This window comes from Hylobates moloch, unplaced genomic scaffold (genome assembly GCF_009828535.3).
Source record: "Hylobates moloch isolate HMO894 unplaced genomic scaffold, HMol_V3 SCAFFOLD_6, whole genome shotgun sequence".
NCBI lineage: Eukaryota > Metazoa > Chordata > Mammalia > Primates > Hylobatidae > Hylobates > Hylobates moloch.
Genome location: NW_026652281.1, coordinates 68,299,608 through 68,315,437, shown reverse-complemented (window position 1 = coordinate 68,315,437; position 15,830 = coordinate 68,299,608). Strand labels below are relative to the sequence as shown.

General features: G+C 41.3%; 1 protein-coding gene across 2 annotated transcripts in view; it reads left to right on the top strand.

Moving 5' to 3' along the window:
• CMYA5 (cardiomyopathy associated 5) overlaps window positions 1–15,830 on the top strand; it is a 106,554-nt gene that overhangs the window by 36,635 nt on the left and 54,089 nt on the right. For both annotated transcript variants that reach the window (XR_009214132.1, XM_032156965.2), the window contains exon 2: window positions 6,058–15,830. This exon is cut by the window's right edge and continues 452 nt beyond it. Coding sequence is in view for 1 of the 2 variants with exons in the window: in XM_032156965.2 (XP_032012856.1) it covers window positions 6,058–15,830 (9,773 nt within the window). In the remaining variant the exon portion in view is untranslated. The remainder of the gene's footprint in view (window positions 1–6,057) is intronic.

Here is a 15,830-nt window from a genome sequence, read left to right as displayed (position 1 = left end):
TTCAATGTTTTCTAAACATTTAGATGAAATAGATAAATTCTTAGAAAAGTACAAAATAAAAACTAAAAACAAAAAGAAATTCTGAAGTCATATAATTATTAAATATTAAATTGCTAACTAAAAACCTTACCACAAAAAGGACTCCAGGTCCAGACTGCTTCACTAACAAATTCTACCAAACACTTAAGGGAGAAATAATGTAATATTTTACACACTCTTCCACAGGAGAATAAAGGAGGGAACAATTCCCAGTTTGTTCTATGAGGCATCATAATCTTGCTACAAAAACCTGACAAACACATTATAGAAAAGGAAATTACATAGGCTAGGTGCAGTGGCTCATGCCTGTAATCCTAGCACTTTGGGAGGCCGAGGTGGGTGCATCATGAGGTCAGGAGTTTGAGACCAGCCTGGCCAACATGGTGAAACCTCGTCTCTACTAAAAACACAAAAATTAGCCGGGTGCAGTGGCAGGCACCTGTAATCCCAGCTACTCAGGAGGCTGAGGCAGGAGAATCGCTTGAACCCTGGAGGCAGAGATTGCAGTGAACCAAGATCACACCACTGCACTCCAGCCTGGGTGACAGAGTGAGACTCCATCTTAAAGAAAAAAAAAAAAAAGAAAGAAAAAGAAAAGAAAAGGAGATTACAGGCTAGCCATGGTGGCTCACACCTGTAATCCTAATACTTTGGGAGGCCAAGGCAGGAGGACGACTTAAGACCAAGAGTTCGAGAACAACCTGGGTGACATGTCAAGACTCCTGTCTCTACAAAAATTAAAATATTAACCAAGTGTGATGGGGCACACCTATAGTTGCAGGTACTTGGGATGCTGAGGAGAGACGATTGCTTGAGCCCAGGAGTTTGAGGTATCAGTGAGCTATGATCATGCCACTGCACTCCAGCCTGGGTGACAGAGCGAGACCCTGTCTCAAAAACAAAACAATAAAAAAAAAAGAGAAAAGGAAAGGAGATTACAGGGTAATATCACTCATTAACATGGGAGAAAAATTTCTAAACATAGTATTAACAAACATGAAAATCTTGCATTATATAAAAGTATAATATATCACAGCCATGTTGAGTTCAGTTCAGGAGTTCAAGATTGGTTTGTTATTTGGATATCAATCACTGTAATTTATCACATTAACAGGCTAGTAAAGAAAATATGATCATTTCCATAGTTTCATAAAAAATTTTTAATCGGCTGGGTGTGGTGCCCCAGGCCTGTAATCCCAGCACTTTGGGAGGCTGAGGTGGGTGGATCACCTGAGATCAGGAGTTTGAGACCAGCCTGACCAACATGGTGAAACCCCATCCCTGCTAAAAAAAATACGAAATTAGCCAGGCATGGTGGTGCCCACCTGTAATCCCAGCTACTTGGGAGGCTGAGGCAGGAGAATTGCTTGAACTTGTGAGGTGGAGGTTGCAGTGAGCCGAGATCGCACCATTGCACTCCAGCCTGGGCAAGAAGAGTGAAACTCCATCCCCCACCCAAAAAATTGTTTAATAAAACTTAACATTCATCATTTTTAAAAACTGCCTTAGCAAACAGGAATAGAAGGAAACTTCCTTCATCAGATGAGGGTTATCCTCCAAATGAAAGGGGAGCCTTTGACATCTCTGGTATCAGTCTGTTTGCTTGATCTAACTCAGATCAGCTGAACCTTCTCCTTGCCCAACGCTGAAAGTGTGGAGGAAGTGAGCTTCCCAAGTCATTGTCTCACTACACTCCTATAGATAAATCTATGTGGGATGTTAACTGATAATCAGAAGGTTGCTTTGTGAGAATGCAGTCAGAGGGGAATGAATGAGATGATTTTCATAGCCAATATCTTTTAACTATGAAAAGCTGATATGTACATAGATGGGAACACTGAATGGTATGGTGACCATTTCTCTTCTGTTAATACATTGTTTCTTTAGACTGAGTGTAATACTGCCATGGTTTTACACATGCTAATACTGTATAGTCATTCTCTAGTTCCCGTTGGCTCTGTCATTCAACTTTGGGTCTCTCAGTGAGCAAGACTGTTTATTCATGCTACATTTTTTACATCCTATGACCTTTTCTTGGAATGACCTCCCCATCCTTACACCATCTCCTATCTTCATTCACTTAGCCAACTCCTATTTCTTCTTCTACAAACCAACTCAAGTATTTTTCCTCTGAAGTTTTCTCTTCTTTATGTTCTAATTGTATCTTGCCTATCTTCTGTAATAGTACTTATCACACTGTATTAAAATGTTCTTAACATTCAACTCAGCAATTCCATTGCTGGGTGTAGACCCAAAGGAAAATAAGTCATTCTACCAAAAAGGCATGTACACTCATGTTCATCGCAGCACTTCACAATAGCAAAGACATGGAATCAACCTAGGTGCCCATCAACGGTGGATTGAATAAAGAAAATATGGTACATATACACCATGGAATACTATGCAGCCATAAATAAGAATGAAATCATGTCCTTTGCAGCAACATGAATGCAGCTGGAGGCCATCATCCTAAGCAAATGAATGCAGAAACAGAAAACTAAATATCACATGTTCTCACTTATAAGTGGGAGCTAAATTTTGGGTACACATGGACATAAAGATGGGCACAATAGACACTGGGGACTACAAAAGGGTGAGGGAGGGAGGGGTAAGAGCTAAAAAACACACTGGGTACTATGTTCACTATTTGGGTGATGGGATTAATAGAAGCCCCAAACTCAGCATCAAACAGTATACCCATGTAACAAACCTGCACATTCCCCCTGAATCTAAAATAAAAATGGAGGCAGAGTGCGGTGGCTCATGCCTGTAGTCCCAGCACTTTGGAAGGCTGAAGTGGGCAGATCACTTGAGGCCAGAAGTTCGAGGCCAGCCTTGCCAACATGGTGAAATCTCGTCTCTACTAAAAATACAAAAATCAGCCGGGCGTTATGACACGCACCTGTAATCCCAGCTACTTCCGAGGCTGAGGCAGGGGAATCACTTAAACCCAGGAGGCAGAGGTTGCAGTGAGCCAAGACTGCACCCCTGCACTCCAGCCTTGGAGACAGAGCAAGACTCTGTCTCATAAAATAAAATAATAAAATTTAAAAACTGGAAATTAAAAAAGAATGTTTTGTTGTCTCTCCATATTAGATTTTGAATTCCTTAGAAGAAGGTTCTAAGTGCTTTATATTTGTACTCCTAGTATTTGAACTCAATGAAAGTTTATTAAGTAAAGAAATACATGAATGAATGAAAATGAGTAAGCAACGATTGAGTGAGTGAATCAGTAGGGCTCTCCTGTCTTGTGACCACCATGTGTGTTCTCTCCTCAGCACTCATGAACTCATTCTAGCTGGTAATGAAAACTTCTCTGGTTGGGCACATAGAATTTACAATCAGTAGTTGACTCTAAATTGAACTTATAATTGAATTTTATAATGCTTCTACATTCATGGGCATTCAAAATGCTGACTTCCCAGATGCATGTCATAACCTTAATTTTTAATTTCATCCTATTTCTAAGTGACATGGAAGAGAGAAGATGTAGGATGAGTTGAAAGTTTTGTGGAATAGCTTTAACTAGGTATGTAGAAGAGCCTGAAAAAACAGTTTAAAATAAGATTCCGTTCAGGACCAAGATACAGTATTAATTCCTAATTAAGTTCAGCAGTTTAATACCCAAGCAAATGAGTGAGGGCAGAGTTGCAGGGGAAATGGAGAGACTACTTTTTCCCGACCCTTCACTCATGGCATGTATAGAAAATGATATAATTTATAGCACACTAGGGTGAATGGATCTGGCTGCTTGCTATTGCAGGCTAGTGGCCCAAGGGGTCTGGCTGCCTCAGGCTCCCCGTGGCTGTGCTGAGAACTAAGGAGACCAGGATCTCAGGACAGCCATAACCCCTTTGCAGTAGACTGCTGGGGAAACTCTGAAGCTTAATAAGGGAAGTTGAGTGCACCTGCAAGGACTTATGGTCCTGGTCCCCACCCAACCTAACAAACCAGGAAGGGTTTACAGTAAGAAAGAAAGATATGTGCTATTTAAGTGTCAGAGCTAGGATTGTTTAGGCCAGTGATTTTTTTTTTTCTTTTTTGAGATGGAGTTTCACTGTTGTCACCCAGGCTGGAGTGCAATGGTGTGATCTCGGCTCACTGCAACCTCTGCCTCCTGGGTTCAAGCGATTCACCTGCCTCAGCCTCCTGAGTAGCTGGGATTACAGGCGCCTGCCACTACGCCCAGCTAATTTTTGTATTTTTCGTAGAGATGGGGTTTTACAATGTTAGCTAGGCTGGTCTCAAACTCCTGACCTCAGGTGATCCACCCGCCTCGGCCTCCCAAAGTGCTGGGATTACAGGCGTGAGCCACTGTGCCTGGTCAGGCCAGTGATTCTGAATACATATTGTAGTCACTTGGCAGCTTTTAAAATCTAAAAACATAGCAATGTGAAGACCAGACCCTTGTACAATTAAATCAGAATTTCTGTGGAGAAGGGTATGGGGCAGTATTAGTATTTTTTAAAAAGTTTCCACAGGTGATTTTTATAACGTTTCAGAGTTAAGAACCTCTGATATATGCAGAGACTGATGATAAAAACAGTTTACTAAGGGACGTAAATCTAACTGTAGATTTTTTTCAATTGCCTTAATTTAACACTTATGTTTAGTGTTTTTAACAGAGGGTTTTTTGTTTTTATTGTTGTAGACAGATATAAGCCAGTCAGTAGTTGGGCTTCATCTTGCATATTCCTAGGAGAAAATATGTTTATGAAGTGATGGCAAACGTGGCTGCTGCATTGGTCAGGAATGATAACCACAGAGGAATTTAAACCCAGCCTTGAGGAGTAGGTAGAATTTACAATTGCAGAACTGGGGTATGGTCGGGGCTCTGCATTCTAAATGGAGGAACAGCATAAGTACAAGTGAGGAAGAGGTAGAAGACAATTTCAGAGAAGAGCACTACAGAGTCTAAGATGGGGGCCCAATAGCAAATGAAGGGGCGGCCAAAGCCAGCCATCTCGGAAGGGATGTGAGACCAGTCCACGGACACAGCCTTTCCACACTTCTGTATCCTGTAGCAGCTGAAAATGATCATGCCCAGGCCCCTTTCATCATCTGTCATCAGGAAGGCCTGACTACAGATGACGTTTATTGAGTGAGCACTAACTACATGCCAGGAATGTTCCCTAAGCATTTCGCGTGAGTTAACTAATTTAATCTTCACAACAAGCTCACGAGATAGGTTCTATTATTATCCCTGTTTTATAGATGAGGAAAGTGAAGCACAGTAGGTTGACATTTTTTGTGACCTCTCTCTATTCAATGTCCTGTTTTCTCTTTATCATGACTCAGAGTTCCCAAGATCTATTTGCCGAACAGCGAATTGTTGTTAAAACAGTAATTTACCTGTAGGGGTAGGGTGCAGGTAGATACTTGGAAAGAATATCCGATAGGGATCAGAGAGCTAAAGATTTTGAACATCTTTTTTTTTTTTTTTTCTGTGGATATGAAGAATTTGCTGAGATTTTAAAGCAGGGGGTGGCATACTGAGCTGTTTAGTAAAGCCAGTCTGGGAGGATGGGGCACAGTGGGCTGAGAGCGGGGGAAAATGAAGTACCTGTGATACCAGCTGACCAGTTAGGAAGTTAATGGCAGTGACTAGGAGGGAAGTGGTGAAAAGCTGGGTGAGGTGGCGATCGTGGTAATGGAGAGAGCGCAGATACAAGGGTTATTATGAAGATCCCGGTGACTAGAGTGGGCTTGAGTGACTGCTGAGTCCCGAGGAGATCAGGAAGGCAATCCTGATGAGAGAAGGTGGTAAATTTAACTTTAGCTTTTTTGAGTTTGTGGAATAGTGAGTCATTCCAGCCTGGGATGTGTCATTGTATTGGGTATCCTGACTTTGGTTTTTAAACTTTATTTTATATACATCCCTCTTTTTGACATGGATGGCAATATTGATGTCTGTATTTTAATTTCACATTAATCCTTTACCTGGTTAAAATATGTCTATTAATTAATTAATATTGTTTTATTATGATAATATATAATTAATATTGTTATTTGTTGTAGGTTATCAGACCAGGATGAAGAGGGAAAGATCAAGCAGGAGTGTATCATATCTGACCCCTCCTTTTCCATGGTGACAGTCCAAAGGGAAGATAGTGGGATAACCTGGGAAACCAATTCAAGTAGATCTTCTACTCCTTGGGCTTCAGAAGAAAGTCAGACTTCTGGTGTGTGTAGTCGGGAAGGGTCAACTGTGAATTCTCCTCCTGGAAATGTTTCGTTTATTGTGGATGAAGTGAAAAAGGTTCGGAAAAGGACTCCTAAGTCAAAGCATGATTCACCATCATTACGACGGAAAGGCAACAAAAAAAGAAAGTCTTTTGAATCCCAAGGTATTCCAACAAACAAAAAAGGCAGTCCTTTAACTTCAGCAAGCCAGGTACTAACCACGGAGAAAGAGAAGTCATATACTGGCATTTATGATAAAGCAAGAAAAAAGAAGACCACTTCAAATACACCTCCGATTACTGGGGCAATATACAAAGAACACAAGCCATTAGTGTTAAGACCAGTCTACATAGGAACAGTACAATATAAAATTAAGATGTTTAATTTGGTTAAAGAAGAATTAATTCCTCTACAATTTTATGGAACATTGCCAAAGGGTTATGTAATTAAAGAAATACATTATAGGAAAGGGAAAGATGCATCCATTAGTCTAGAGCCAGATTTGGACAATAGTGGTTCTAATACAGTGTCCAAAACAAGCAAATTAGTAGCCCAAAGCATAGAGGATAAAGTAAAAGAGGTTATTCCACCCTGGAGAGGTGCACTCTCCAAAGGATCAGAGTCCCTAACCTTAATGTTCACTGATGAAGATCAAAAGAAAATTTATGCTGATTCTCCCCTAAATGCCATGTCTGCATTGGAGCACACAGTTCCCTCTTATTCAAGTAGTGACAGAGCAGAACAAGGAATACAGCTCAGGCATTCGCAGTCAGTGCCACAACAGCCAGAAGATGAAGCAAAACCACATGAAGTGGAACCTCCATCTGTGACACCTGACACACCTGCAACTATGTTCCTGAGAACAACAAAGGAAGAATGTGAGCTTGCTTCACCAGGAACTGCAGCTTCAGAGAATGACTCTTCAGTCTCACCATCATTTGCTAATGAGGTAAAGAAGGAAGATGTGTATTCTGCTCACCATTCCATTTCTCTGGAGGCAGCGTCACCAGGTCTGGCAGCATCTACCCAGGATGGTTTGGACCCAGACCAAGAACAGCCGGACCTGACTTCAATAGAAAGGGCAGAACCAGTCTCTGCAAAACTGACCCCTACCCATCCCAGTGTCAAAGGAGAGGAGGAAAACATGCTTGAGGCATCCATTTCTCTTTCTGAACCTCTAATGTTAGAAGAACCAGAGAAAGAAGAAATAGAAACTTCCCTACCCATAGCTATTACCCCTGAACCTGAAGATTCTAATTTAGTAGAAGAAGGGATCATAGAACTTGATTACCCAGAAGGCCCATTAGTTTCCGAGAAGCCCTTCCCACCACATGTGTCCCCTGAATTGGAGCACAAAGAAGAAGAGCTTATTCTACCATTATTGACAACATCAACTCCTGAACATGTTGCTTTGTCTGAGGAAGAAAGAGAGGAAATTGCATCTGTTTCTACTGATTCTGCTTTTGTATCAGAGTATTCAGTACCACAGGATTTGAACCATGAACTACAGGAGCAAGAAGGTGAGCCAGTTTCCCCATCCAATGTAGAAGCTATAGCTGAACATGCAGTTTTGTCAGAAGAAGAGGATGAGGAATTTGAGGCTTATTCCCCAGCTGCAGCCCCTGCATCTGAGCTCTCTCTCTCACCATCCACAACTGAGAAGACTTCGGAGAGCCAGTCTCCACTGTTTTCAACAGTTACACCAGAACACATGGTCCTATCAGGAGACGAGGCCTCAGAAAGTGGGTGTTACACACCAGACTCCACATCTGCTTCTGAATATTCAGTTCCATCAGAGGCAACAAAAGAGTCACTGAAGAAAACAACTGACCGTAAGTCCCCGTTAATATCAAAAGGTGTTTCTGAGCACATGATTCCATCAGAAGAGAAGGAAGACACTGGATCGTTTACTCCAGCCGTGGCCCCTGCTTCTGAGCCCTCTCTCTCACCATCCACAACCGAGAAGACTTCTGAATGCCAGTCACCACTGCCTTCTACTGCCACATCAGAACACGTGGTCCCATCAGAAGGAGAGGACCTAGGAAGTGAACGTTTCACACCGGATTCAAAGTTGATCTCCAAATATGCAGCCCCACTAAATGCAACACAGGAATCTCAAAAGAAAATAATTGATGAGGCATCCCAATTCAAACCAAAAGGTATTTCTGAGCACACAGTTGTGTCAGTAGAAGGCAAGGAGGACATTGGACCATCTTCCCCAGATTTGGTTGTTGCATCTGAACACTCTTTCCCACCACACACAACCGAGATGACTTCTGAATGCCAGGCCCCACCACTTTCAGCCACCCCATCTGAATATGTGGTTCTATCAGACGAAGAGGCAGTCGAGTTGGAGCGGTACACACCCTCTTCTACATCTGCTTCTGAATTTTCAGTACCACCATATGCAACACCGGAGGCACAGGAGGAAGAAATTGTCCACATATCTCTAAATCTAAAAGGTGCATCCTCACCCATGAATTTATCAGAAGAAGATCAAGAAGACATTGGACCTTTTTCTCCAGATTCTGCATTTGTGTCAGAATTCTCATTTCCACCGTATGCAACCCAGGAAGCAGAGAAAAGAGAATTTGAGTGTGATTCTCCAATATGTTTAACATCACCATCTGAGCACACTATTTTGTCAGATGAAGACACTGAAGAAGTGGAACTATTCTCTCCAGACTCAGCATCACAAGTTTCAATCCCTCCATTTAGAATCTCAGAAACAGAGAAAAATGAACTTGAGCCTGATTCACTATTAACTGCACTGTCTGCTTCAGGTTATTCCTGCTTTTCAGAAGCAGATGAGGAAGACATTGGATCTACAGCTGCTACACCTGTATCTGAGCAGTTCAGTTCATCACAGAAGCAAAAAGCTGAAACTTTCCCTTTGATGTCTCCGCTTGAAGACTTAAGTCTGCCGCCTTCAACAGATAAATCAGAGAAAGCAGAAATTAAGCCAGAGATTCCAACAACCTCAACATCTGTATCTGAATATCTTATTTTGGCACAGAAGCAGAAAGCTCAAGCATATTTAGAGCCTGAGTCTGAAGACTTGATCCCTCCACATTTAACGAGTGAAGTGGAGAAGGGAGAAAGGGAGGCAAGTTCATCAGTAGCTGCAATACCTGCTTCTTTACCTGCACAATCATCTATAGTAAAGGAAGAAACCAAACCTGCATCTCCACATTCAGTTTTACCTGATTCAGTCCCTGCAATCAAGAAAGAAGAGGAACCCACAGCAGCACTCACTCTAAAAGCTGCAGATGAACAGATGGCTTTGTCAAAAGTCAGAAAGGAAGAAATTGTGCCTGATTCTCAAGAAGCTACAGCACATGTATCACAGGATCAAAAAATGGAGCCTCAGCCTCCAAATGTTCCAGGGTCTGAAATGAAATATTCAGTTTTGCCTGATGTGGTAGATGAGCCAAAGAAGGATGTCAAGCCCAAATTAGTTCTAAATGTGACTTCTGAACTAGAACAGAGAAAGTTGTCCAAGAATGAGCCTGAAGTAATAAAACCATATTCACCTCTAAAGGAAACATCTTTATCTGGACCTGAGGTTTTATCAGCGGTGAAAATGGAGATGAAACATGATTCCAAAATAACAACTACACCTACAGTGCTTCATTCAGCTTCCTCAGGAGTGGAAAAGCAAGTTGAACATGGTCCACCTGCACTAGCATTTTCAGCTTTGTCAGAAGAAATTAAAAAAGAAATTGAACCCAGTTCCTCAACAACTACAGCATCTGTAACTAAGCTTGATTCAAACTTAACCAAAGTAGTAAAAGAAGAAATCTCAACAGATTCATCTCTTGTCACTCCTGTAGATCGTCCAGTCTTAACAAAAGTAGGAAAGGGTGAATCAGGAAGTGGTTTACCACCACTGGTAACATCTGCAGATGAACATTCAGTTCTTGCAGAAGAAGACAAGGTGGCAATTAAAGGTGCTTCTCCCATTGAAACTTCATCAAAACATTTAGCTTGGCCAGAAGCAGAGAAGGAAATTAAATTTGATTCACCTCCAAGTGTCTCCTCTATAGCAGAGCATTCTGTTTTGCCAGAAGTAGAAGCCAAAGAAGCTAAAGCTGGGTTGCCAGTAATCAAAACGTCATCTTTTCAGCATTCAGACGAATCTGAGGAAGCAAGGATAGAAGACAAACAAGGTTTTTCATTTTCTACAGTCTGTGACTCTGAACGTTTGGTTTCATCACAGAAGAAGAGCTTTGTGTCTACCTCAGAGGTGTTAGGGCCTGAACATGAGCTTTCACTCAGCCTATGGGGTGAGATAAAGAAGGAAGAAACTGAACTTCCTTCATCACAAAATGTGTCACCTGCATCCAAACATATAATTCCAAAAGGCAAAGATGAGGAAATAGCAAGTTCATCTCCTGAGTTGGAAAATTTAGCGTCAGGTTTAGCCCCAACATTACTGCTCCTCAGTGATGATAAGAACAAACAGGCAGTGGAAGTATCTTCTACCGCTCAGGGAGACTTCCCATCAGAAAAACAAGACGTTGCTTTGGCAGAGCTGTCTTTGGAACCTGAGAAGAAAGACAAGCCACACCAACTGTCGGAATTACCAAACGCTGGGTCAGAATTTTCTAGTGATTTAGGTAGACAAAGTGGATCCATAGGTACAAAACAAGCAAAGTCTCCCATAACTGAAACAGAGGATTCTGTTTTAGAAAAAGGCCCAGCTGAGCTTAGGAGCAGAGAAGGAAAAGAAGAAAATAGAGAGATTTATGCATCTTCTACAATGCCTGCAATTTCAGAGCTTTCATCATTGCTTAGGGAGGAATCTCAGAATGAAGGAATTAAACCCTTCTCTCCCAAGATCGTCAGCCTAGAGTCAAAAGAACCACCTGCCTCTGTAGCTGAAGGAGGCAACCCAGAAGAATTTCAGCCATTTACTTTTTCTTTAAAAGGATTATCAGAGGAGGTTAGCCATCCAGCCGACTTTAAAAAGGGAGGAAATCAAGAAATAGGCCCATTACCACTAACTGGAAACTTGAAGGCACAAGTCATGGGAGATATTTTAGATAAGCTAAGTGAAGAAACAGGCCACCCAGATTCATCCCAGGTACTCCAGAGTATAACAGAACCATCAAAGATTGCTCCTTCTGACCTCCTTGTGGAACAAAAAAAGACAGAAAAAGCACTTCATTCAGATCAAACTGTTAAATTACCTGATGTAAGCACCTGTTTTGAAGATAAACAAGATCTGGGTATTAAGCAGTTTTCATTTATGAGAGAGAATTTGCCTTTGGAACAATCAAAATCATTTATGACAACCAAGCCTGCGGATGTCAAAGAAACAAAAATGGGAGAATTCTTTATTTCTCCAAAGGGTGAAAACTGGATGTTGGGAAAGCCAGAAAATGTGGCTAGTCAACACGAAGAGAGAATAGCAGGATCTGTGCAGCTGGATTCCTCTGGCAGCAATGAGCTGAGGCCAGGGCAGCCCAAGGCTGCTGTGTCCAGTAAGGACCATACATATGAAGTGAGAAAGCAGGTCCTGCCGCATTCTGCTGAAGAATCTCATTTGTCATCACAAGAAGCAGTATCTGCTCTTGATACTTCCAGTGGTAATGTAGAGACCTTATCAAGTAAAAGCTACTCTTCTGAAGAAGTAAAGCTGGCTGAAGAACCAAAGTCTTTAGTCCTAGCTGGAAATGTAGAGAGAAACATAGCAGAGGGGAAGGAGGTTCATGCTTTGATGGAGAGTGAAAGTTTGCTATTGGAGAAAGCAAACACAGAGTTTTCCTGGCCTTCCAAAGAAGATAGCAAGGAAAAAATTAAACTACCTCCTGAAAGATTCTTCCAGAAACCAGTGTCTGGCCTATCAGTGGAACAGGTGAAGTCAGAAACAATCTCCTCTTCTGTCAAAACAGCCCATTTCCCGGCAGAAGGTGTGGAACCTGCATTGGGCAATGAAAAAGAAGCACACAGGAGCACACCTCCTTTTCCTGAAGAGAAGCCATTGGAAGAGTCAAAAATGGTTCAGTCAAAGGTTATTGATGATGCTGATGAGGGGAAGAAACCAGCACCTGAAGTAAAAATACCCACACAAAGAAAACCCATCTCCTCAATCCATGCAAAAGAGCCTCAATCCCCAGAGTCACCTGAGGTGACACAAAAGCCACCTACACAGCCAAAGGTGGCTAAGCCAGACCTTCCTGAGGAAAAGAGAAAGAGAGGAATTTCATCTTTCAAATCGTGGATGTCCAGCTTGTTTTTTGGATCAAGCACTCCAGATAACAAAGTTGCTGAACAAGAAGACTTAGAAACACAGCCAAGTCCATCTGTAGAAAAAGCAGTGACTGTGATAGAGCCTAAAGGTACAATTCTCACCAATTTTAATGCAGCTGAGAAACCAGCTGATCATTCATTATCAGAGGTAAAACTTAAAACTGCTGACGAACCCAGAGGTACTTTAGTAAAATCTGGTGAAGGTCAAAATGTTAAAGAAAAATCCATTATTTTATCAAATGTAGAAGATTTGCAACAGCCAAAATCCATTTCTGAGGTGTCTAGGGAAGATTATGGGAAAAAAGAAATCTCAGGTGATTCAGAGGAAATGAACATAAACTCAGTAGTTACTTCTGCTGATGATGAGAATCTTGAAATTCAACCTTCTTCACTAATCGGTGAGAAATTGGTTATGGAAGAAGCCAAAACTATTGTTCCTCTTCATGTTACTGATAGTAAAAGAGTCCAGAAGCCAGCAATCGCTCCTCCATCTAAATGGAATATTTCTATTTTTAAGGGAGAGCCAAGAAGTGATCAAAAACAAAAATCACTCCTTTCATTTGATGTAGTAGATAAGGTGCCACAACAGCCAAAATCAGCTTCCTCCAACTTTGCAAGTAAAAATATCACAAAGGAATCAGAGAAACCAGAGTCAATTATTTTGCCAGTAGAAGAATCAAAAGGCAGTTTAATTGATCTCAGTGAAGACAGGCTCAAGAAAGAAATGCAAAATCCTACTTCCTTGAAAATTTCTGAAGAGGAAACAAAACTCAGGTCTGTTAGTCCAACTGAGAAGAAAGATAATTTGGAAAATAGATCATACACCTTGGCAGAAAAGAAGGTGCTGGCAGAAAAACAAAACTCTGTGGCCCCATTAGAGCTTAGAGATAGTAATGAAATAGGGAAAACACAAATTACGCATGGATCTAGATCTACTGAACTGGAAGAATCAAAAGCTGATGCTATGCCACAGCACTTCTATCAAAATGAAGACTACAATGAAAGACCCCAAATCATTGTTGGTTCTGAAAAGGAGAAAGGTGAAGAAAAAGAAAATCAGGTGTATGAGCTTTCAGAAGGAAAGAAGCAGCAGGAATATCAGCCTTATTCTGTGAATGTAGCTGAGTCTATGATTAAAGAATCAGATATCTCTTTAGGTCATTGTTTGGGTGAAACTCAATCATTTTCATTAGTTAAAGCTATGTCAGTTACTGAAAAATCAGAAGCCATGCTCTCAGAGGCTCACCCAGAAATCAGAGAAGCAAAGGCAGTAGGAACCCAACCACATCCTTTAGAAGAAAGTAAAGTTTTGGTGGAGAAAACCAAGACTTTCCTGCCGGTGGCTCTTTCTTGTCATGATGAAATAGAGAACCACTCTTTATCTCAGGAAGGAAATCTGGTATTAGAAAAGTCAAGCAGAGATATGCCAGATCACAGTGAAGAAAAAGAACAGTTCAGAGAGTCAGAGCTATCGAAAGGTGGTTCAGTAGATATCTCAAAAGAAAGTATGAAAGAAGGATTTCCATCTAAAGAATCTGAAAGGATTTTAGCTCGTCCTTTTGATGAAACTAAGAGCTCAGCAACACCGCCATATTTGCTGTCATCTGTAAAACCACAAACTCTTGCTTCAGGAGCTTCTCCAGAAATTAATGCAGTGAAGGAACAAGAAATGCCACAATCAGAATTGACTCCAGAAAGGCATACAGTTCATACTATTCAGACATCTAAAGATGACACATCCGATGTGCCTAAACAATCTGTTCTTGTTTCAAAGCACCACTTGGAGGCTGTGGAAGATACCCGTGTAAAGGAACCACTATCTTCAGCAAAAAGCAACTATGCTCAATTTATATCTAATACATCAGCAAGCAATGCTGATAAAATGGTTTCTAATAAAGAAATGCCCAAGGAACCTGAAGACACATATGCAAAAGATGAAGACTTTACAGTGACTAGTAAGCCAGCTGGACTTGCAGAAGATCAGAAGACTGCCTTTAGTATCATTTCTGAAGGCTGTGAGATATTGAATATTCATGCTCCTGCCTTTATTTCTTCAATCGATCAGGAAGAAAGTGAACAAATGCAAGATAAGTTAGAATATTTGGAAGAGAAAGCCTCATTTAAAACCATACCACTCCCTGATGATAGTGAAACAGTTGCTTGTCATAAAACATTAAAGAGCAGATTAGAAGATGAAAAAGTTACACCACTGAAAGAAAATAAACAAAAGGAAACTCATAAGACAAAAGAAGAGATGTCCACAGATTCAGAAACTGGTGATTTATCGTTTACTCAGCCCACAATTCCCAGTGAAGAGGATTATTTTGAAAAATATACTTTGATTGATTATAACATCTCCCCAGACCCTGAAAAACAGAAAGCTCCACAGAAATTAAATGTTGAAGAGAAACTCTCAAAGGAAATTACAGAAGAATCTATCTCTTTCCCAGTAAGTTCAGTGGAAAGTGCACTAGAACATGAATATGACTTGGTGAAATTAGATGAAAGTTTTTATGGACCAGAAAAGGGCCACGACATATTATCTCATCCAGAGACCCAAAGCCAAAACTCAGCTGACAGGAATGTTTCAAAGGACACAAAGAGAGATGTGGACTCAAAGTCACCGGGGATGCCTTTATTTGAAGCAGAGGAAGGAGTTCTATCACGAACCCAGATATTTCCTACCACTATTAAAGTCATTAATCCAGAACTTCTAGAGGAGCCACCTGCACTTGCATTTTTATATAAGGATCTGTATGAAGAAGCAGTTGGAGAGAAAAAGAAGGAAGAGGAGACAGCTTCTGAAGGTGACAGTGTGAATTCTGAGGCATCATTTCCCAGCAGAAATTCTGACACTGATGATGGAACAGGAATATATTTTGAGAAGTACATACTCAAAGATGACATTCTCCATGACACATCTCTAACTCAAAAGGACCAGGGCCAAGGTCTGGAAGAAAAACGAGTTGGTAAGGATGATTCATACCAACCGATAGCTGCAGAAGGGGAAATTTGGGGAAAGTTTGGAACTATTTGCAGGGAGAAGAGTCTGGAAGAACAGAAAGGTGTTTCTGGGGAAGGAGAATCAGTAGACCATGTGGAGACCACTGGTAACGTAGTGATGCAGAAGAAAGCTCCCATCACAGAGGACGTCAGAGTGGCTACCCAGAAAATAAGTTATGCGGTTCCATTTGAAGACACCCATCATGTTCTGGAGCGTGCAGATGAAGCAGGCAGTCAGGGTAATGAAGTCGGAAATGCAAGTCCAGAGGCCAATCTGAATGTCCCAGTACAAGTGTCCTTCCCGGAGGAAGAATTTGCATCTGGTGCAACTCATGTTCAAGAAACACCAC